The 23,687-nt window shown below is 40.8% G+C and overlaps 1 protein-coding gene across 1 annotated transcript in view; it reads left to right on the top strand.

Moving 5' to 3' along the window:
- Positions 1–2,253: 2,253 nt before the first annotated feature.
- nova2 (NOVA alternative splicing regulator 2) overlaps positions 2,254–23,687 on the top strand; it is a 47,265-nt gene continuing 25,831 nt past the window's right edge. Inside the window, exons 1-2 of the mRNA XM_026924194.3 lie at positions 2,254–3,113; positions 10,384–10,527. Coding sequence (XP_026779995.1) covers positions 2,957–3,113; positions 10,384–10,527 — 301 coding nt within the window. The 5' untranslated portion in view covers positions 2,254–2,956. The remainder of the gene's footprint in view (positions 3,114–10,383; positions 10,528–23,687) is intronic.

Raw genomic sequence — 23,687 nt, 5'->3', positions numbered from 1 at the left:
GATCAGAAAATTTTAGGATATGCTCCATAGGCTAGTATTTTATAGCATCTTTCACAAGCTAAAAAGAGCGGCCTACATGTTCATTAATAAATGATTGCATGTGTAACATCTGTGTCTTCTTAGCTGCTGAGGGCAGCAAGTAAAGAGCAACATTGTGATATGGCTGCATTAAATAATGATCATATAAGAGAAAGAGAGTGGGGGCATGTGTGAGTAAAATGCCCTGGGCATCAGACACCAGAGTTTCTATAATTAACTAGAAAGTTCTTAAAACATGGGGCAGCTATGCAGTAGCTATATATAGACTGTCACCAAGAGTTCTGCAACAATGACTAGATCATTTTAATGTGGTGTTGCGTGGAGTGTTTGCTCAATTATTTACACAGCAAAAGGAAAAATGAAAAAAATCTAATGCCCTGCCAATTCAGATTTTACTGTAGCCCTATTCATCCTAAATATATTAGAAATCAGAATCTTGAGTCTTGATTCGGTTGAATTGCTTGTTTTACTCATCTTCCATTTTTACTCATCTACCATTCATTCATTCATTTTACAACAATGAAGAATCTCAAGTATATTCAATCTTGTATGTTCAAACTTTTGACTGGTAGTGTATATGTATATATACACTGATATTAGATTTCTTTTATATATCATACTGCTCTCATTAATGAGAGTCTATGGTGTGTGTGGCATTATCAGACTATTGACACTATGCACAAACAAGCTAACACCAGTGCATTTTCAAGTTTTCTGGTCTGAGACAGTGCATTCAGCCTTAGCATGATAATAACAATAGTCTTTAGTACTGTACAATATGACACTGAACATTTGGAATCATGTACACTATTTCTCAGTCATCATACAGCTGTAATACTGTACAATCTTTTGTACAGGAACCAGAGATTTTACAGAATGATCAACTCTTCTGCCTGCACTTCTATGTGAATGAAACATTGAACCTGTATTACCGTTTCATACTGAAAGAACTCCTGATTCGCAGATTTATAATTCCTTTTGAAATATAAGCAAAGCCATAAGCAAAGCGTCCCCGTAGCAGTTTTAAATGGGATAGACTACGTCCAAAAATATTGGCACTGATCTGAGTTTTTCCTAGTAGTGTGAAATTGTGGAAGATGGCCAGATGCAATGTCACCTTGTTGAGATTCCAGAGAGCTGTGAAAACCTCTTTACATCCAGTGTGCCAGTGTAGACGCAAGGATGAATGTGTGTGTGTGTGTCTGCGTGTCACTAGAGGATATAGAATACTTGTGAAAGGTATGTGACACTGCTCTGCTGACAGTTAATGAAGAGAAATACTAATTAGTAACAACAACAACAAAATACTACTACTACTTCTAACAATAATAATAATAATAATAATAATAATAATAATAATAAAAGGTGATGTGAAATAATAACAGTAAACTGTCAGATAAAATGCTGTGTGGCTATTTTTCATAATTCATAATGTCAGCTGTAAGATTATGTTGCTTTTTTTATCATATATAATATTTGTATTAATATATGACAGTGCTTACATTTTCTTTAACATGAAATTTCTATAAATTACAATTTGTCAAGTTAATTAATCTTGGATGGCCTGGTGAAGAGGAAGATTGTTATAGAGAACTGGATAGATCATGTTTTTTTTTTTTTTTTTGTAAAAATGGTATATGAATGTACAGTCTTCATATGAAGATTGCATGTATCTTTGACCTACCTTTGATTTCACTGGTTTATATAATTATACAGTTTATCAACTGTAACAACATTTTCACATGATTTTTTTTTTGTCTTGAAACACCACTGGAAAATTTAGACAGTTGTTTGTAAACAGCTGGCCTTTATTATAAGTCTTTGTTATTGCTTATATTTACTCAACAAGGAAGGAAAAGGCTCTTGATAGCCTATTTTAAATTCCATGCCAGCTAGGCAGCTAATTTTGGTGCTTTGTCCCCTTTTAGTGAGCTGCCTATTTTAAAGTAGCACTGCAGATTTATGTTAGATAATTCATAACTTTATTGCAAAATTGATTGCCCCCATGATCGCCACTGTAATCTTGTATTGCACTGCTTGAGAAAGCGTCGTGGTGCTGGAATTTTAATACCCATGCTCTTGTCCTTCCTCATTATCATACGACTTACCTGATTCGTCAAAGAAAAGCGGAACCGTCCAATCGCAGCTCGCCGGAGGCGGGTCTTTGTCGTCGGCGTTTGACAGCGAGCCGCGTGACGTCACGAGACGCTCAGCTCACCAACGGCAGGCTCAGAGATGCTGTGAGCGCGAGACCACAGCATCTTTCAGTCACACGATCCGGAAAAAAGCACGCATCTCCGTCAAAGCCCGTATCCGCACACACCGCATCCTCTCCTCCTCCTCTCCGGACTTTACTGACATCCCTAAGCCCAAAGCGCTCGAGGCTACGTTCATGCACGAGCTAAGGAGCGCTTCAGACGCAGCATTTTTTCTTTTGCCTCTTTTCCTTTCTCATCATTTATTCGACACATTTCTTGTCTGATCCATTTCTCTGGACTAAGCATCGTTTCTCCTATCCATGAGGAGAGCAGCATTACAGAAGACAAAGCAAAGCTTGATAAGGTAGAAGAGGGAATAAGAGGGAATAAGAGTGTTTCCACCGGACAGAGCAACATCCTGCTCCCTGAATGTTAATGTGAATCCTTCAGTCGCGCATCGCTGTGCAGGCAGGGCTCAGTGTGCTCTCTCTCTCTCTCTCTCTCTCTCTCTCTCTCTCTCTCTCTCTCTCTCTCTCTCTCTCCTACCGTGTTTGTGAAGGAGCTTACAGCGCATCTGTACCGAGGCACGCGATTCAGCTCGGCGCACCCGCACCTCGCACCTCTGCCTTTATCCCTGTGTCACATTTGGCGGACAGGATCGGTTTCGACACGCTTCGTGCGACGGAGAAGCGCGGCGGAGTATCGGCGTCCGTGAGAAAATGATGGCCGGCGGGGCAGTGCAGCAAAACGGCATTTTCTCCAATCCGCACCACCACAATCAGCAGCCGCACATGGAGTCGGACCCGCCGGACTCCCGCAAGAGACCGCTGGAGACGCCGACCGAGGCGAGCAGCACCAAGCGCACCAACACGGGGGGTAAGACAACAAACAGGCAGCGGGCCTTCCAGCCTACACAAGCCGCTTTTCCCGTGTCGAGGTTAGAGCCATGGCGCAGCGGCAGCTTCATTAACCCGTTTTTAATCCGCGCACCATCTCAAGGATGCGTTGAAACCGCCAGAGTGTGGTGAGGTTCAGTAAAGAAAAACACCCATTAGGCGGAAATGAGCTGTAAGAGCTAGAACAACACAGTGCGTCCATTTTCTAATAACAGCGGCCTTTGATGTTAGTGATGAGAGACTGCAGCCTGGGGGTGAAGGAAAGGCGTCAACAAACACACACTTTTAGACGGATTATATACATCACACACACATACATACATACAGAGATATATATGTGTGTGTGTGTATATATGTATATATGTATATATATATATATATATATATATATATATATATATATATATATATATGTATATACATATGTACATACATACATATATATATATATATATAGAGAGAGAGAGAGAGAGAGATACAGCTAGATACAGACATATATATATATATATATATATATATGTAGACATAGATGTATATTAGCAATGTGAAGAGGTGTTTAGGAATAGTAGGAAAGAAGGAATGCCTTTAAGAACAATGGGAAATGAGCGCACGAGCGCATCCTTGGCATCACCGCGCATGACCTTGCATTTATAAACCAGTGCTTCTGATTTAGCGATGTTGTGTTTCAGGATACTGCATGTTTGATTTAGAGATTTCATTTTTGCCCAAATGCTGTGCCAAAGTGACGATAATCACTAATCTAGCCACGGATGGCCTATAAAAATTACAAACCAGGGGAAAACAGTCAGGATGGTCCTATTGCCTCCAGCCAAACGCACACACTCGCGTGTTAAAAGAGTAAAAGATGAGAATCCTGGTCTATATTATACAAGAAGCACGCGATGATGCGGTGGTGTGTTATGCGGTAGGCCATTTGCGGTGTTGGACGTAACCATTGGCATGGCAACGCCGTGAACGTGTCAGCATCGCGCTCAGTGTGTGCAGACATTTCCACTTGTGCTCGCTGCAGCTACAGCAGGCCTGCTCTGAAACACAGGCCTACACCATTCTTTTATAGTACACTATATTCATGTGAACTCCTCATTAACCCTGCAATCATCGTTGCACCTCTTTCTCTTGCCTGGTGTTTACATGTGAGGAAATCGATGTTTTCTGCTCTGGCAATGAGGAAAGAAGCCCATGCTGCACCCGTGGGAGGCATTATACACAAACACCATCCATTTGGCCAAATGAAATGGCTGTTAGGATGGTAAGAGCAAGGCAGCAGCACCAAGCTGGATTATCTGTTTAATGTTCGGTCCAGCCGTATTATCCTTCAGAACACCACACCACTGAAAGCTCACTAAAGAGGAGAATAAATTGCATACATTAGGGTATGGTGTTATGTACATGAGAACATGCTGATATATGCATTATTATTTACTGATATACATAATAAGAGATGTCCATATATACATTAGGCTACTGGTGAGATCAAGATTATCCTTAATACAGACTATTTTTACTAGGAAAATGCAGTTAATAATTTAGTAGTTACAAAAAGAATTACACTGAGACAAAATACTATGTAAAATGTACAATCAGGAGCTATAATACTTAATACTGATTAGATAATACAATATTAGAACAAATATAACAGTGGAGATATTAGATATTATATAATAGATTGCGCAGTACCAGTTAAGACAAACAAAAATAACAGACACTGTTGTTAAATTAATTTGCCTTACACACATCGGTTATATTATATATAATATTTCAACAATGTATACATTTATGATAAATTCGCCATTGTGTGTATTGCATGTATTACAGTAATTCAGTAAAGGCAGAACCAAAAAGATCAAGGATATATTGCATTTTTTACAACTGAGGCAAATACAGATCTTGGTTTAGTTAAGTGTTTATATAGAGTCTGTATACTCTACATAAACACTTTAATATAGGATTTATACGACTTAATGCTGAACATGTTTAATCAGGGTTTGTTATTGTAGAATACAGCTATATTCAGAATGATACCTGCTTCAGTTTCAGTGTCCAGTAATGACATTGCGCAGCACGGAATAGTACTCTCTTTCAAAATAAAATTCATTTATAAAAATAATTAAAATGCACGAAAAGTTATTACTTCATATTTGCTCTTAGTTGTTTTTTTTATTCTTACAATTATAAAAATCCCAACAATTCTAAAATATTTACCACAATATAAAAATTGATCTCTCAATATATGTAACATTTTCTATGGAAATATAGTGTTGTGGCAAAATAATGATAATAATAATAATAACAACAACCCATGGTTTCTTACAGAAAATTGTGAAATCATGCTATATTTTATATGTTGCCTGTAAAAACCTTTTACGCATAGTGAGAGAAAGTTGGCAGAAAACAGAGTCATTTGCTTGCCAGAAGATCATTAGGGGAGTGGTGCTGTTTTAGCCCCATCACTACTATAAAGCTGCTCTTGGTTTTCCACAAGCTGTGCCCTGAGCTCTAACGCCGTATATAAGGTACAACGTGGTAATTTCGTAAATGAAAGCACTGGCACAGGAGGCGTCTTGTACACTGTTATAGGGGGTGCAGGTGTCCTTGGTGAGTAGCATGAGGGGACGGTGACCCTCTTATGGAAAATGGGACAGAGGAAGTGTGTGTGTGTGTGTGTGTGTGTGTGTGTGTGTCTGTGTGTTCTTGTCAGAGAGAGAGAGACACTTAGGAAGATGGAAGAAAGGTAGAGCTCCTGGCACAAGAAGTGTATTGGTAGATGGTCTATAAGGGACATTTTCACGGTATTGATTTATGCATTTGTACTGCTCCCTCTGACTTCACATACTCAAGTACTAGCTTACGTCTTTCTCGTCATTTGAGAGAGGACGGGATGTCTCCTGCTAGTAAAAGAGTAGGCTGTGGAGCTCTCTGAAAAAGAGATCTTACATAAACATGATTTGCCAGCTGGGTTTGAAGATTTTCCCCAACCCCCTAAGACGTTTACATGGAGGACAAATAGCTGCTTCCTCGCCCTGGCCCACTCCATTCAAACACAACTGACAGAGCTGTACAGCGATCCTAATACAGCTGCATTTGTGGCCAGCCCCCTGATTAACCATGCGGCATGGCTGCTGCAGTTATTAGTTTCGGAAGCCATGCATGTAGCTCTTTTACCACTTTTCCTACGCCACCTTCTGCATCCTTACCAATCCCTGCTCTAGTCCTCGCTCATTCTTTTCCATTGCTCTATCGGTGGCGGCCATTGATTACCTTCCAAACCACCGCCGTGTCTGTCTATTGATCTCCGAACGATTTTAACGTAAAGGGGGCGCTGTTCTTCTCCTCCTCCTTTTTTTGAAAGCACTGCGTCAAAGATAAAAAAAAATATCTGCAAGGGCGGGGGACTTCGGGTGGGCCGCGCTGGTGAGAGGGCAGCACGGGATTGGATGAGAGGCTCGTCTCGCTCTGCCTGTCTGCGCCGGAATGGAGCATGGGGCGCTCGATGAATATGAATGAGAACAATGAAAAGAGCGACTCGAAAAAAGGATAAGATTCGGTCCCGTCTTTATGCAATTTCTTCCTGCCAGAAAGGAAACGGTCGCCTCATGCTTGCCTTAATCTACGCTAAAAGAATGAACATTATCTACGATGTTGGTGTATATTTTCGTCAGGCAGTTTATGAGACAGACTTATTACAAAACCCTGCCACTTTGCATCGATAGGTGAAGGCTTAATTCCTCATGGTTTCATAACATTGTAACAAACGTAGTCAGCAGTTGTTATAACACCGATAGCAGTATGAATGACATACTGTATATAATAGCAGCCAAGGTTTGTTCTCATCATGTGTTATCCAGCTTATGGGAACTATATTTGCCCCTATTGCTCTCTAGCCGTTGCCTGGCTCCTGACACAAGATCCCAGGATTTGTACCTTCAATCCCCAGGCTGACGCTACCTATTCTGGGCGTCCCATCTCTCTAGAACTCCTAGCAACCTGTGACTTTGTTTATGCATGACAGTTTTTTCCTTATACCCTTTGGTATATATTGATATAAAAAATATACATATATTTGGTATGAAAAATATGTGCATACACAGTCAGTAAAAGCACACAATTATTTACGGCAGCGTTCTCATTTACGATCTTGTGTTCTTTCTATAACACACGAGAGGAGTGCTGGATTGGAGACATTTCTTTCAGTTAGACTATAGCTGGAGGAAATATGTTGAGATTTTCCAGGCTGGGTTGTGCAGACAAGTGAGAGGAAATAACGTTGTTCCTGTTAAAACGTGGCCTGCAGAGTCGTCGCCCTCTGATGTTAGTTTAGAATAGGGAGTCCCTGCGGTAACAAAAATCCAGACCAAAGATTTTCTGTATTTGCCAGAAATTAAACACTACCTGGGAATACCCAGGGAAATCCTGAGAGGTGGAATGCTGGTCTGAGTGTTTTAGCACAGAGGGATCTGGCATTCTGTTTTGACCTGCAGTGCAGTGTGCTCTGGCTTCTGTTTCCAGCAGCCCGCTGCATTTGGTTTAATGCACCTGTTAAAACACTGACTGAGAAAAGCATTTCGAACTCATGTCTTGGTTGATTTTACAATAAGAAGATGATGAAATTGCAACTGAAATAAAAATTTCTGTGCTTTTAATGTGAGGAATTGTTTAATTCTGTAATACTGGAAGTGGTTGGAGTTATAAGAGCAAACTGTTGGGCTGTGATGGCACTGACCATTTTTTAAGATAAATTTGTTTTCAGAGTAGGTTATGTTTCCAGATTCACTTCCTCGCAGATGAGATGGGAACAACTGATTAGCTGTGAGAGACAGGTCTTTGTCTCTCTAATATCTCCTCCCATGAGATCATTTTAACGGTTCATAAATATATACATAAAAAACAAAGGCTTTAAATTAGAGTTGGTTGTTGAATTTTGGATCATTAAAATCTGATATTTGTAATACTTTAAAATAGTATTATATGGTGTGACGTTCTTACCTTTAGGATCTAGTTTTGTCCGAGAGTGATTCCTTGTTTCTTAGCATATCTTCAAGCTACAGTCAGTAGGAAAGTGGAAATCTGTTTGTTCAATCATGGTAGATTAAGAGTAAAAGAAGCATGTGGTATAGTCTTTGTTAGATATTTCTGAAGCAAAAACACTTAAGTATGCAGAATACACATTATTTATTAAACCTGCCATATTAATTAGGGGTGATTAAATTTAGATACATCCGAATCAAAAGGAGGGCAATCTCAGTTCTGGGAAATCTGGGTCATTGCAAAAAAAAAAAAAAAAAAGTACTTGTGCTAATTTATGGGTAGAGTCAGGCCATGGTATCTCGAAACAATGCTGGGGCTCAGGTCAGGGAAACAAAAATCGTCTGTATGATCTGTTGAGGTTGTTGTCATTCTTTTTCATCTTTGCAGTATGATTAGACTCGAATCCCGAAACAGTAGTGTGTGTGTGTTTGTTTTTTAATCTAAGATCTGCAGAGAGTAAGCTTCTCACACATATTGATACTGTAGACAGCCTGGCAATGCTAAAAGGATTACCACAAGACAATTAGATAATTAAGAGACTGTTAAACCGACCCAATTATTAATGCTAATCCAAGCACCATCCGCACTCACATCCCAAACTATTCATGCTTCTGACCTTCCTGAGTCTGAGCATCTTTTTTTATCAGACTGACACAGTCCCTCCCGGCTCGTTCTGGTGCCAGTGATGCTTAGGCAGTATTATGTTTGTGACCTTTTTTTCACAAATCCGAGTACACCATGCATGTTTCTTTTGTCGCACTGCTTCTTCAGCTGTGCATGTTAATTAATTGTATACTTACTATCTACTATTATTTTTTTTGCCAGCAGTATTTGGCCGGTAGCTTGCGTAGCTTAGCTTGCCCAAAAGAATGACTGCAAAAGATAAATAACTCTTCCAGAACACCAATCCAATCTAAAGTATCCGTCTTGTGGGAGCCGGCATGGATTAATAGTGGTGGGATATTAGGCGTGTCCTCAAGCGGCTATAGTGGGTGGATACAATGTCATGTTAAAGTCAGAGCACCGAGTGTGTGCACGCAGCGACTCCACTGACCTGAATAAGAAACCTTACACACATCAGCAGCAGTCTTTTCTAGGCCTGTATGTCCTCTTTTCTCACTGTTTTTATTCTTTACAATAGCTCTCCAACTGTAAAGACTCTACTTGCCTCCGAGCTCTTTCCATGCTGTGAATTATAAATAATAAATACTGTGTAAATAAATGCATAAGGCATTACTGTTTGATCCAACATGGCCTCTTGCTTGTTAATTTGCAGATTCACACAGCTAAATTTATGTAAATAGGTATACAGGTTACAGGGAAGGGTTAGCATTTGTAACCCATTCTAAGATTTCAATTGTAGGAAGTTGAACAAATCCAGAACCTTTGCTCGTACAGATTTGTATAAACTTCATTCGAGATCTGTTTGGTCCCAAAAACACGCCCAGCTTTAAAAAAGAAAAAAACCCTTCCCCTTTGTGAAAGCTGCCATTGTTCTTTACAATCCCATGTTAGGTATATTACTTAACAAATCTATTTTTACATTTTATTTTAATTCCTGAGATTTATGCACAAAGCTGCTTTGGTTGGATCCAGAGTTTATGTTAAACTTTTGTTAAAGTAGCAACATTTTAGTTTATATATTGGAGGTTTGTCTTAATATTTAACTACGCTGTGATGCATAATCTGGGAAATTACATTACAACAGGCTAGTTAGCTAACTAACTGGTTCAAGTATAGCTAGATTTTTGGCAGAACACTAGTGGGTAATGGGTCCACTGTTGTTGAATCCACCGTCCCCATGAATTATCTTCACAGTTTGTGGGGTTTTTTAATGCTTCTAAACTGTATAGCTGATTTATGAAACTTTTATTCAAGTGAAAAATACCAAGATCCATCAACAGATCTAGACTTATATTCCCTACTGTTAAATAACTGAATAATAAGGAGGACTGAAGGTGGAGATTTTAAATAAAAAGGTTTTACATGAAATTCTCGCATGTAGAAACTAGCATCTGTTGTTCTTTGTTCTGAAAGTAGTCAGTAAAGTAATATTCCATGTGCTGATTTTTTTTCAAAGCGTTACTGATTAGCCAAATCAGTATAGGATTACATGTGTGATAGAAGAGACGTTACTTGGAGTGCATCCGACTGAATGTTCTGATCAGACGCCATAGCCTTATTTTCCTTTTTTCTTTCTTCAGAAGAAGGCGAGTACTTCTTGAAGGTGCTGATTCCCAGCTACGCTGCAGGCTCTATTATTGGCAAGGGAGGCCAGACCATTGTGCAGCTACAGAAAGAGACAGGTGCCACCATCAAGCTGTCCAAATCCAAAGACTTCTACCCAGGTGAGTCTCCGAAATGTGTCAGTCCACCATCAGTACACATTCACAGTTATACTTTCAGTCTCCCATTTCAGCATCCACACGAAGTGGCATATTAGGTAAAGCACACTGTTATCACCCTCTTGGCTATCGTTTTTGTTGTATGCATAAATGTTGTTTTAACTAAGGGCTACAGTGTGGCCTTCTCCAGAGGCACTCAGCTTCATCCTCAATGAAAATCATATGAGAAAGACGTAATCTTTGGCATGCGGCCACCACACATGGCCTTTATCGAGGCTCAGGTTGCACAGCGTGGCAGATCAAGACAAGCAAGGATGGAGACTGTAGTAAAGAAGGAGAGCAAAGTTGCAGAATGTAGGTTGTGATCTTTTCTTCCTGAGACCCTGGTACAGTGGGTATTATAATCAGTGGATATCACTGTTCTTTTTGTGTGATGAATAGATACCGTTTTGGACTGGAATCTGGCATATTTCTAAAAGGAAGTGAGGAGTAGTGGGGGGCTTTTGGGCTCCTTCTTAAAAGAACATTGTGCTACTCGCTTGTTCTGCCATGGTTGCTGTGACCAACAGGGCACCTCTGTCCTTTTCCCCCTGAGACACCCACAAGAACAGAGTAGATGCCAGATTGAAGACACCTCCCAACGAAAAGCTGCATGCCTTTTCACTGGCTTTGTCATCTTTGAGTGCTGTAATGTTCCAGTGTTTAGAGTGGTACTGCTTAAAAGGCTAATTAATTACAGGAAGATAGATTGAGAGATAAATTGAGATGCGTAGGGAAGCATTTTCCGAAAGAGATGGATGCGATGGCGCTGTGTTGGTTTGTTGGAATGGAGTGTGGTGTTGTGGTGGGGGGTAGGGGGTGGGGGGGGGGGGGGTGGAGGGGGGCTTCCTCTGCAGTGAAGGGGGCATCTGTATGGAAATGAGTATGAGCTTTTCCTTGGATACAAATCAAAAGATCCACCTGCTGTGAGTAGAGGGGAGGCTTTTTTTTGCTTAGGAGCAGTGTCCGGCATTCCTGATTCAGGCAGATTTGAAACCTCTCAACGGAAGGGACACTATCCCTCACCAAAGACTCTCTTCTTACTTCATCTTGGCTAAGTGCCTCAGCAGCATTTAATTCAGAGGCAATTAGCTGGCTACAGCAGTATTGGTCCGCAACTGGCCAGCATTCATTATTGCAGGAGAAAAGATTTATTAGATGCCTTCACTCCGAATGTAGGGTTGAATAAGGTTTACTAGGAAGCAACACTCCTAGTTTTCAGTGACTTTCTGCCTGTAGATTACACATTCAAAACTTACAGAGGCCAAAAAAGTAGCAATGTCATGTAGCCGGTATAAATTGTTATTGTGTTACAGTAATCAAATTTGGTAACACGGCACCATAGGAGTTCACATATTAGGCTAGACATTAATTTAACGCTAACAGATGCATATAGAAAGTAGTGAATACAGTGGATATCTGGCAACATTAACATTATCATTAACATTAGGATATTAGTACTTTATTTACTGTTATTAAATAATAATAACTGCACAGTAACTACTTTCTGGATATATATATATACACACACACACACACACACACGCACGCATGTAATTTTTATATGAAATTGAAATTTATATAAGTGAATTAACCAGTTCACACACCACGTCATTTCTTTGGTAATGTCTCCTTAAATATCCAAAAAAAAGTGCATGTAATTGAGCTTAACTATCACGGTACTTTTGTTTTTGCGCATTTTGTTTTTGTTTAAACATATATAACTAAGAACAGTAATTTATGAGGAATTATCTCTTTATGTCTATTTTGTTGACACAAATTAAATGCACAGTTATTAATTTACTAATCAATTACTAATATATTTATTTAGTTAGTCTTTCACATTTCCAGAAACAGTAGTCATTATGACGATGTAGATAAAACATACAATATACAGTAAGAATAAGAGAACAATACATAAAGGACTAAAAGGCTGCTAATGTTGTCTGCACTATTCATTACTTATACACACATGTATTAGCTTTGAATTAATATCTAAGATTCTGATTTAAGAATAAAAAGTCAGTATTGAAATAGCCTAAAGAAATTATGAAATACAAAAAAATCTTGGTCTGAGTGTTTATGTATTTAATTACAGAACTCTATGACAACAAAATATCATGATGTTATACTTGGAAACACAGAGCGAGGTGGAGAATGAGTGAGTGTTGTGAGTCAGTGAGTGAAGGAGTGAGTGTGTGGGAGGGAGGAAAATGAAGTGATCCTCACTCATGCTGGATACCCAGGTGTTTGCTGTTTTTGCCACTGATATCAGGTCAGAGTGGGAGTTGACTAGCTCTTAGACTATGTGATGATAGCATGTACTAGCATGGCGCCATAGAGTCTTCATTCCTCCTAGTTATTCCTCCTAGACCATTGTTTTCAGCTTTTTTCGTGATATTCTTTATTCAGTAAATTTAGAAAGGCACCACCTATCAGACACCAAATCATTTCCAGACCATTGGCTGCAAGAGACGTTATCTGTCAACAGTATCTCTGATTTGTTGGGCCGTAGCTCGCATTGGTTAGTTCATTGAGTTTGTTTGTTTTTTTCCACTTTCTGTCATTCTTGAACTCACACAGCAACCCTAAAGCACAAGCTACATGCAGTGGTTGTCTGCAAGTGTTATTATCACTGATGCTGGTGGAATAATTGGTGAAAGCAGGTATGAAAATTGAGACCTTCCAAGCCAAACTTTTTATTAACATCAGTGTAGTTTTGTTTTGCAGTTTTGCAGATGTAGTCAGAGAGCACATCCCTGCTGAGATCATACAAGACCAAGACAACGCACTTATTATTGTACTTGTCACAGTAATGTTATAACCCATATGCTGACCTAGGAGACAACGCTGGAATATATTAATAAACATTTTCTTATGTGACAGTGTTATGCAAAAGGGAATGTTGTCCAAAAACACTGAGATTTATGGACTGAAACAAATTAAATGAATGTTGCATCATCCATTTCTTGAAGCCTCATCCCGGATTTTTAATGTGTTGATTTTTATTTTAGGCCGTCCAGGCAACTGATCCCACATTCAGCTCCTGCGCCTTAGAGCAGAGCAGGGTGCGATATTAAAGCCTTGTCTTAATCCTGCACAATGATTGTGGTTTTCAGTAGCTAATTCTCAGGCAACAGCTCACAACCCCCTTCACGCACATGCAGACACACTCGCACACACACACACACACACACACAATCATTCCTCCCCCATGCATTATCGACATTGTTGATTTCTCCCCTGTAATCTTCTTAGGTCTAAAGCTTTTTGACTAAAAGATGAAAAGCCATGATGTTACATATCTGGCCTGGAAACTAGATGCCTGTATTTTTCCTGTTTCTCTCTTTTACCCAGAAATGTTCCTAGTCCATTTGATGTTGTTTAGCTTTTAGCTTTATGCACACTGCTGAGATGTGAGGCTCTTTTGTCTGCCATTTAATCTGTCACAGCACAATCATCTGAATCATCATTATTAGATATTATCAATTTCTAAAAAGGATCATTCTTGCAGTAACTAGTAGGATAATTAACACTGACTAGTGAGGACTGAATCAGCCAAGAAGATGCTTAAATCTCTATACGCTGTAGAAAAGCATTAGTTTGTACATTGTGATTTGTGCTTAAACAAGTATATTATACTATGCCAAACCAAATTAGGCCTAACAGAGCTCAGCTAATGAGATTTTACTGTCTGAATATGATGAGAGTGTTTAAAATGCTTGCCATATTTTCCATTGGAGCAATCGAAATCCATTTGAGCCTCGTCTGAAATTCCCCAAAATATTGTGACATATAGAGGCGTCTGATTCACTTGGCGTTATTGTTATTCAAGTGTGTAAAAGCCACATTGTCTGAGAAGGCTTGTCAGGGAGCATCTGGGGCCTAGCCGAGTGTCTAGAGGAGAAACGAGATTCCCTTAGTCTCCCGTGGCTTTGTTTTCTTTTCCATGTGACGTTATACAGGCTGGCCGCTGCCTCAGTGATGCCCTCAGTGCCAGTCAGTGCCTGAGACCCCCATGTTCAGCTAGTCCTTACACAGAGTGGCGCAGATTAGACTCTTCTTAGAGACAAGATACTGACACTGATTATGACGACTGTCATACTGTCTAGCATGTTGTCCTAGCACCCTCACCTCTCAAACTGCTGGGTTATTCTTGCTGAAGAAGGACTTTTTGTTTTGTGATGTACTCAGAGCTCATCGCGTGAATGTGGAACCACAGTCTTAACATGGCATGTACTGTCCTTAGTTAAGGTCATTCCATCTGTCTCTTCTCCACTTTGCTGTCTCCTGAGGTCTCAAGGGTGCTGTACTTTTTCCGCCCAAATGTAAAGCCTTTTAGTCGATTAAAATGAAAAGCCACGATGGGACTTGCCATAAATACATTGATGCAGATTTTAGACAGTGGATCAATTGTGGAAAGTTAGAGCGATGCCTCCTCCCACACACTCGCCCACCAGCTCAAACCCTCCCTTATGTGCGCACAATACAAATAGTATTGATCTGTCCTGAAGCACTTGCTTCTTGAAATGAGATTGTGGCTAAATGCACCAGAGAGAGAGAGAAAGAGAGAGAGAGAGAGAGAGAGAGAGAGAGAGAGACCAATCCACTCCCAGTGTTTTTCCTTTGGTTTTTTCATCACTCTTTCCCATTTATCCAGCTGGTCCCCTGCCTAAGTCATTTTGATAATTCACACCACAGTCCTTGCCGTCCTGGCTGCAGAACACTCCACGTTTCCTTTCAAATGAATCCTCAGCTGACAGGGTGACCTTCGCCTGCAATATTAACAATCATCTTCTGAGCTGACTTTCCAAACATATAATAAATCAAAGGAAAGAAAATCATTAGGTCCCCTCTAATTTGTATTGTGTAGTAGATGCCTTGTCAATTTCCTTAGCTACAATACAATATTTAGCTTTTCTAATTAGTTTCACTTGTAATTAGATAGATCAGACCTTTCATGAATCCTGTCTTATCTGGTCTCAGGTATGAGCATCAGTTAACAGGGTGGCATCATTAGATCAGGCATCAAAAGCTAACAAGCACAGAGGCTCAGAATAATGTCGCCTGTGCCGCGCTTTAGGGGGGAGGATGGAGAAATACAGTCAGCAGGAGGTCTTAGATTACGGGCCAGTTTTATGTGTGGAGGTTCAAAAATAGGAGAGCCTCAATCCCTCCTTTGTGGCATCCATGACAATGGTTTGGCCCAGCTGCGCTATGTTCATATTGATACCGGAGAGCCACGTGCTTTAGACATCATCCTGTCCGCATGTGCATGCAAATGTTCGAAATGAACATACCCTGTACATTCCAGAAGGAATTTAGTGAATTAATATAGTGTTTTAATCACCGATCAGTTTCTGAACTGCCCACGACTGTCTATTGTGTCTATTGTGACAAAGATGCAGAGGTAGGGAGAGAAAGAAAGAATAACAGAGGGAGGAGAGAAGTGATTGAATATCCAGTCGTTTGAATGGTCAATGATTGGCCTGAACCGTGCAGGACAATAAAGATTGCTAGGCCACTTTTAATGACAATAGAGCCTTTGACATCACTGACCGCACAGGTCCTCGAGACTGGGGGAGGGGCAAACAGGCTGGCCTCCCATCTGCCCTCAGAGGTGTGTGTCTGAGTGTGAGACAGCAAGAGAGACAGACAGGCGCAGAGAGAAAGTGAGCAATGGAAAGTGAGGGTAATAACATGCTGTTGGGGTTCCACAAGGAAAAATTCACTCTGAATGTACAAATGTACTTACTACATACTACAAAGTAAGCAATCTATATGGCACACCCAATAAAACAGTAGTAAAACAGAGAGATTTTATATAAAATCATGCTGAGGGATACAGAAAGTTCTGTTACATTGCATAACTAGGCCAGTTGCTACATTTTCGTCTCTCTTTTGAGCAGACATGAGGGACTACATCTCGAGAAGAAAGCTACCCACCTCTCTCTTCGCAGTTTCTGATGAGCTCCTCAGTAAATCTGTCCAACCCCCCACTATGTTGAAGAAAGCAGGGACTTGACCAAATTTATTTAGGAAATAATGTGTTTACTTTTCGCTAAAAAGTGCTCGCTGATGAGTCTAACACACACCAGTGCTGTCATATGGACTATCCATCACATAAAATCGTTACTAGTGAAATGTGTATAAATGCAACTTGGCTATAATTAAAAGATTCTGATTCAATGACCCATGATTACTAGGGTCATTTTGTCCTTTATTAGCCGTGGTGATTTTGGTGATCTGTTTAATTAATTTGAATAATTTTATAATTCTGCTTTGTTTTATATAGTGTATATAGCAGGAATTATTGAATTGAAATTATTCAGTGCAGTTCATATGTTCTGTATATAGTACTGTTATCTGTTTGAATGTTCGATCAAGACATTCGTATTCAGCTTCAGGTATCCAGGTTAGAAAATATTACTCAGTTCTGTCAAAGATACATGGACGCTGTATTTTAGTAAATACATTTGAAAAATTTATAAAAGCACTAGTTAGGAAGATTTCATCTCCACATCCATGCCGACAGTCTACAGCAGATTAGATTCTGAGGTGACTGAAGTAATTGACTATCCTATAATAACGTGCTGAGACTGATCTCATATAAGTGGGCTCATCCTGGTTTTTTGGTGCAGATCTGCAGAGGGGGCCCTTCTTTACACGCCCTTCTTTACACGCCTCTCCTTCCCCTACACAAAGGGTGCTTTGTTTGCATGCACACACAGTCGCCTCGGAGATGCGAACTAAAGTGACGTCTCCAGAGACGAGAGGTCCCCCTCTATCCTGATCGTCCGAGAACTCCACCATCTCCCTCCTGTCCAATTGTTCCACCATGGAATCTAGGAGAGATGGCGTGTGGCTGCATCGCTCAGCTGCAGGATGGATGTGTTGATTCTGAAGTCTGGTCACGTAGAGAGGCCCTGTTATTTCCAAGCCAATCATAGAGCAGCAGGGCTGCCTCCATTTTGAAGTATGGAAGAGAGAATAGAGCCAGCAGTGGATGTCTCGCTGTACTTTAAAGTAGAGAAAAAAGGCACTGATCTTGTTGTTGTTGTTGTTGTTGTTGTTGTCGTCATCTTGTTTCATTCCTGGATACAATCTCAGTTTTGTGAATTATGTAAATATTCTCATGTAATATATATTTATTTATTACGCATGCACTGATAATAGCTTATATGATATATCATGATATTTGACACTTAAAATAGTGTATTGTGGATGCTGAAAAATACCAGATCCCATTTTGAGATCCCAGTTTCTTAATTTGGAGAAATTTAAGCACAACATTTTTTATATCTTTCTCACTGGAGACAATAACAAACCTCTACCCACCAGACAAGAGTGACATGAAAGCTTGAAAAACATTGTGGACAGTCTGACAATCTGACTAAGCAATAAGCAATAAGCAGCATTTTTTATTATGCATCTTGATAATATTGTAAACTGTGATATAAGCTTAAGTAAAGGTATTTAGCATGATGTGAAATTTTTATATTGGCACATACTGAATGCTTATCGAACATTTTGCATTCGTGTTATTTGTTTTATGTTTGTAAATCGGTTGACCAACATGCCACAAGAGTATTATAGCTTTTAACTAAAAAAGCTACCTATTACAGAAGCTTCAGTGTGAAAGCTTTAGGCGCAGTGTGACAGGTCATACAACAGCGGCCTTTATGCGGACATTATTCTTTGAAGGCAGAATAATTACATGACTGCAAGCTTTGATGAAAATCAAATACAACTATGCTAATCAGGCCATCTGCTTGCCAGCCCTTTTTGGCCTGTGCTTGGTTAGATCACTCTGCAATCACAGGATGCAGGGGTCTCGAGCGCCCTTCTCTGATTGCGGATTCACTGCAGTGACACTCAGGCTCTTTCGGGTACTGAGGCAGTCACTCCTATTGCGTAATGCATTTATGGATGTATAATCATTTCACAGCTATATCTTGGTTTAGAGCATGTATTCCCAGGCATTCGGGGTTTTACATGAGAAAAGCCTTCTACTTCAGTCCAGGACAATGGACAGCTGCATTGTGTCTTGCAGGGGGCCACCTTTCTTTTTAAAACCCAATGTGGTGAGTTGCCACAAAGAGGTGCATTGAGGGCAAGCAGTGGGTTTCTTTTGGAGCAGACCCAACCTCCTAGCATAAGGGACAAAGCTCCCCCTCTGTGCCCCCACAGCTCCCTAAAAGAGACTGAGTTCCGCAGCTGCCTCCTGCTCCTCCTCCTCGCCCCCCTCTTCGCTTCTCTAATCCCCACTGAATGACCCCGTAACTCTCTCTCTCTCTTGTCTCGCACTCGCTCTATGGCTTTCTCTTACACACCCACGCCCACAACCGCAAACATCCCCCATATCCTACCTCTAGCCCATCAGTCTCTAATGATTCATTTCTCTTTTGGTCGAGAAAGCCGTCAGCTGTCGGAACGTCGCCTTCAACATGCAGGCTGTGCGCTTCGCTTAATTGCAGCACATCAGCCAATGCTAATTATCTTTGACCCCACAATAATGCCAAATGTAGTCTGTGTTTATGTATGATTATGTATAAGCCTGAGATAGAAATGACTTGCACTGCTGAAATGGCTTTGCTGAAAAACCTATTTGTTATATGAAATGTCAGGGATGTTGTAGTTTTTTTCTGTTTTCTCCACCAGTGCTGGACTTGAAGGTGGTGTGAGTGTGAAGGGTGGCAGCAAGACTGGGCAGCACAGCTGTTGTTCATGTCAGGATAGCAGGACTTCACTTACATGAGACCTGGAGAGGGTTAATGCCCATCGACATTTGAACTTTTTGTCTTACTGATATGTTTTTCTGAAGAGACAGAGGAGAGAAAACAAGCAAAGCAGCTTAAGCATAGAGTGTAATAAGTATGAAGCTTGTACAAACATATCAGGCTTGTCATCTGATGCTTTTAAAGCACATTTCTGCTACTTCTGAGTGCATATTTCCTGTATATGTAAAGCAAATATTTGCACTGGGCTTAAAATGTTTGTTCATATTGTATAACAGCATAGCAACCTCACCACACGTCTTTTGTTCCGGCGAGAGTATACGGTTCTGCCTTTCAGACACGTGAAGCTGTAGACACAAAGGAGATAGCTAATTGCTATTTTGCTGATTGCTAATTGCTATTTTCTTACCCAGCCTTCACCAGATTCATTCAAATGCCCCCCAAAAACGTCCAGCAAACACAGTGAAACTAGGGCTCTTAGAGCCAAATGAGAGCATATGAACAGTAAAGTTGAGCACAACGGCAAATATAGACAAAAAATGGTGTCTTTCAGTTTAGGATAATCATCCCAACTACATAATGGCTGCTGTTATTCCTGATTTTGTAGCCAGTGGTGCAGAAGATGAACATAGCAGGCCACACGTGCATTTCCGGCATCACAATCAGAGCTTTCAGCCCTCTTTACCCACAGATTCACCTCCCTCTCCCACACAGGGCAGGTGCAGCCGGAGAAGCTAGCTTTTCAGAAGCGCTTTTGTCACTAAAAGCTACCGTCTTCTTCTACCGTCTGGCTTGCTCAGTGTACTCAATGCCAAATCTCAGGAAAGAGGAGAAAGGCCAGATTTCACTTGTGAAAAGACTCCTACACTCATGCACTGAGTTAGGAAAGGAACACTTCTGTTCGGTCCCTAATGGGGATGCTCCTCATTCCGAGTGGAGTGCTGTAACTCCTGAGCCTGTCACTTCCTGCTCAGGGCCAGGATGATAACGTATGCATTTTGGCAACTGCCGTTAAATAAAACTGCTCTTGACAGGCAGAGCTGATGAGGGTTTTTTTCTGTACATTTATCTAGCTCAGCCTGAGGGAGTGTGGTCCAAATGTTAAGTATTGTGCATCTCTGCAGTTCTTGTCTGAGAATGCACAGACTTTTCACCCTGATGGCGCCCTCAGGCTCTTCGGGGCTGGATAATGACTGCACCTACATCCCAGCTGAGGTCCTACTATCCAATAGTACATTACACAGTGTTTGTCCAGGCACTGACACAATGTGCATGCTGTTCATGGAAGAGCTTGGTTCTCATGCATGTAATTAGGCACTATTGCACGCTCAATATTCAGTCCAATAGCAGGACACGGCTGAGGCTCTTTAGCTTGGGTTTCTGGTCGTACTTGCTTGGCTCCACAACCTCATTGCCTCACTGAAATTCCAGCTGTACAAAATAGGGAACAGATTGTGTGCATGATGTAAAACGGCAAGCATTCTCCAGTCACCATGGATAAGGTCACTGCTGAAGGCAAAGCTGGGGTGAGTAATGCAGGTCCCAAAAATGAGCAACCTCAGGACTCACGCACATTTCAGTCACAAGGATCTCAGTCCCAATGGTGCAAGGACCACATCTGTTGATTTCAGGACTGAGAGTGGACCGGTCCAGGTGGAGAAGGCAGAGGTGGACCACATGGAGCAGAGACTTTGCTGCTGATGAAAGAACAGACTGTAAATGGAAACCTGGCTCAGGGTTTAGAGGTGCTGGAAGGTTGTGATAAAGAGCCAGAGCATTGTACTGGCTCTCTCCGCCAGTCTGCCTCCCTTTTCCAGCCTCATGTGGATGACTCACTGCAAGTCCGGATCTGAGATGGAGAGAGAAAGCGAAATGCTGGACTCCACATGAGGAGCGTGGCCCTGTTATTTAGCCTGCTATGGAGGCAGAAGAGCTCATGCCAATGATCGAGTCTGGCTGTCCCCCAGACGAGCAGTGTTTAGACAACTTTGACAGACTGTGGGTGAGGAGGGACAGGTGTGTGTTGGGTTCGGAGCACTTGTGTGGAACCCAACACCACCACTGGGAAAAACACTCAACAAGCTGAGGACAGCGAGGGAAAAGCATCGAGATCCAGCAGAAGGGAGGGAATAGTGCTACTTCCCTCCACCCCCGACCCCTTATATACTTTCACTGCAGGGATCTTATCATGTACACGAGCAGAAATGCTAGCCTTGTACTCACCCGGGAAAACAGTCGTTTCCATTTCAAAAGCACAAATCAGTGCTTGGAGATACATCCAACCATTACCATCACAATACAAACAAAGATTTCCTCTATTTTTACCGTCTATATGATCAGCAAATGCATGGCTCATCTCATTGCTTTGAAAGAAAGTCTCATCACATGTATTATGTTAACAGTGTAGCCGTTTTTAGAAGCAATTAGCAACTGCATAATTCTTAGGAAATGGAGTCCCAAAAATGGTGCTCTGAATAAGGCACAATGGTGGTTTTCCTAGTTAAAGGCCTAATTGTACATTATGAAGAAACAAGCAAAGTAGGTTACCAGATGTTCTTAAATAAGCCTGCTTTTGACACCGAATTTTTCTTACTTTTAACTGGCTCTCTAAAAACGCAATATTATTAGCAGAAAGTATTTATTGGACCCGCTCTCTCTCTACTTGTATACTAATTACCTCTGGTTTTGTACAAATTGGGCAGCCTAATTATGAGTATAGGCTTTTAGGAACAAATTGCATGCACAGCCGGTTGCAGAAATCCCTACTTAGGAAAAGCAAGACGACATTATAATAGCAGTTGAATGGAATTGTGCGTGTTTTTTGTACTAGACACCAATTACTGCTTATAGGAAAGCAATTTTCACACTTTTTAAAAATTTTATTTAGAAGATTGTTGCTTCAGTGGTTGTGAGGACAGTCACCTGTGGAGGAAACAGTGATGTGTTTTTCTAGATCGGTCCAGGCTGAAGTAGACAAGTGCAGAGTGTGATCTGTGTTAGCAGGGATCTAAAGGCCCTGGAGGAGGAGCCCAGCTGTGGAGACAGGCAGTGTGAAGAGAGAGTCTCAGCATGTTCCTTCCTTCGTCCTGCACACGCACACACACACGCACACACACCTACATGCACACACTTTTCTGTCACTCCACAACTTGGGCAGACTGCTTCATTATTCATACAGAGCAGGGAGGGATCTTAATTAGGTCGCCTGAGCACCCCCGTGGATTATGATGGGGTACTGGAGTACAGTGAAGTAGAGGATGGCTCCTCCTCCTTCCGTTCCTCAGCCTAATGCCAGATAGGACATCAGTCACTGTCGGAATCAGCTGTGCTGACCAGAAATTCGCACCAGCTGCATTTATCATACAGGCCTTCAGAGAACGCAAATAGGTTCTGGGATGTGCGTTTGTGTCCATAAAACAAACGTGTGTGTTCATGCATTTGTACATTACATCATTACCAGTGCATACTCAGATAAGCATTCAGTTGTAACCCTAAGAATATAAATAGACTGCATTTTTATTGCTTGTGGTATCTAAATGTGGGCACGTTAACCTGCATGTACATGTAAGTTTATTGGCTATAATATAACACTCTGTCTAACAAGGAGTGAACACTATAGCAGCTATGGATTTTACATCTTATCCATGTAATGCTGCAAGGCAATGGTGAAGGTTCCATTTATACATTATTATTATTATTATTATTGTTGTTGTTGTTGTTGTTGTTCTTGTTCTTGTTGTTCTTTACTTTACATTATGTGACTTCATATAAATATATCAAATTTTGATTTATTTTCATATATTAGTATATATCTCATGGATGACATATATATTGATATATATTGGTGCAAATGTGTTCATAGGTTTTCAGGTCTCATGCTAGACTGGTATGTACTGTTCTTTGCAAACTATTGATTAATATTGATTAATGAAGTTACGTTCCATGATATAGCACATGTGAAAATCAATACACAACTCATATTCAAGCATATTGAAGTACTCTCTATTAAACATTCTTTAGAGCTATTCTGAAATAAATTATAGCTCTTTTCCCCTGGACAGTACAAACCAGTGATCCCACATTTTGTCGTTATTTCCTAAGCTAAGTGTGCCATTCCATAAACAAGTACTCATGCTGAATTTGGCTACCCTTCTTGCTGGGTACTGAGCGGAGACATTTGGTCGACAGTCACCATCTGGGAAAAGAAAAAAAAAAAACAACAGTACAGCATGGCAGTAGTGTCTGATAGCATTTCTATTAAGTACTAAGTTCTGCCATTGTTGTTACTGCTACTGTTAGTGTTTACTGCTAACACTAGAGTCACATGGGAAATAATAGGGAACAATGACGACCAGAAAAAAACTGCCAAAGCACTATAACTATGCA

Source organism: Pangasianodon hypophthalmus, chromosome 14 (assembly GCF_027358585.1).
Source record: "Pangasianodon hypophthalmus isolate fPanHyp1 chromosome 14, fPanHyp1.pri, whole genome shotgun sequence".
In the NCBI taxonomy this organism is placed as follows: Eukaryota; Metazoa; Chordata; class Actinopteri; order Siluriformes; family Pangasiidae; genus Pangasianodon; species Pangasianodon hypophthalmus.
Note: the sequence above shows the minus strand (reverse complement) of the source record. Positions and strands in the feature narration are given on the sequence as shown.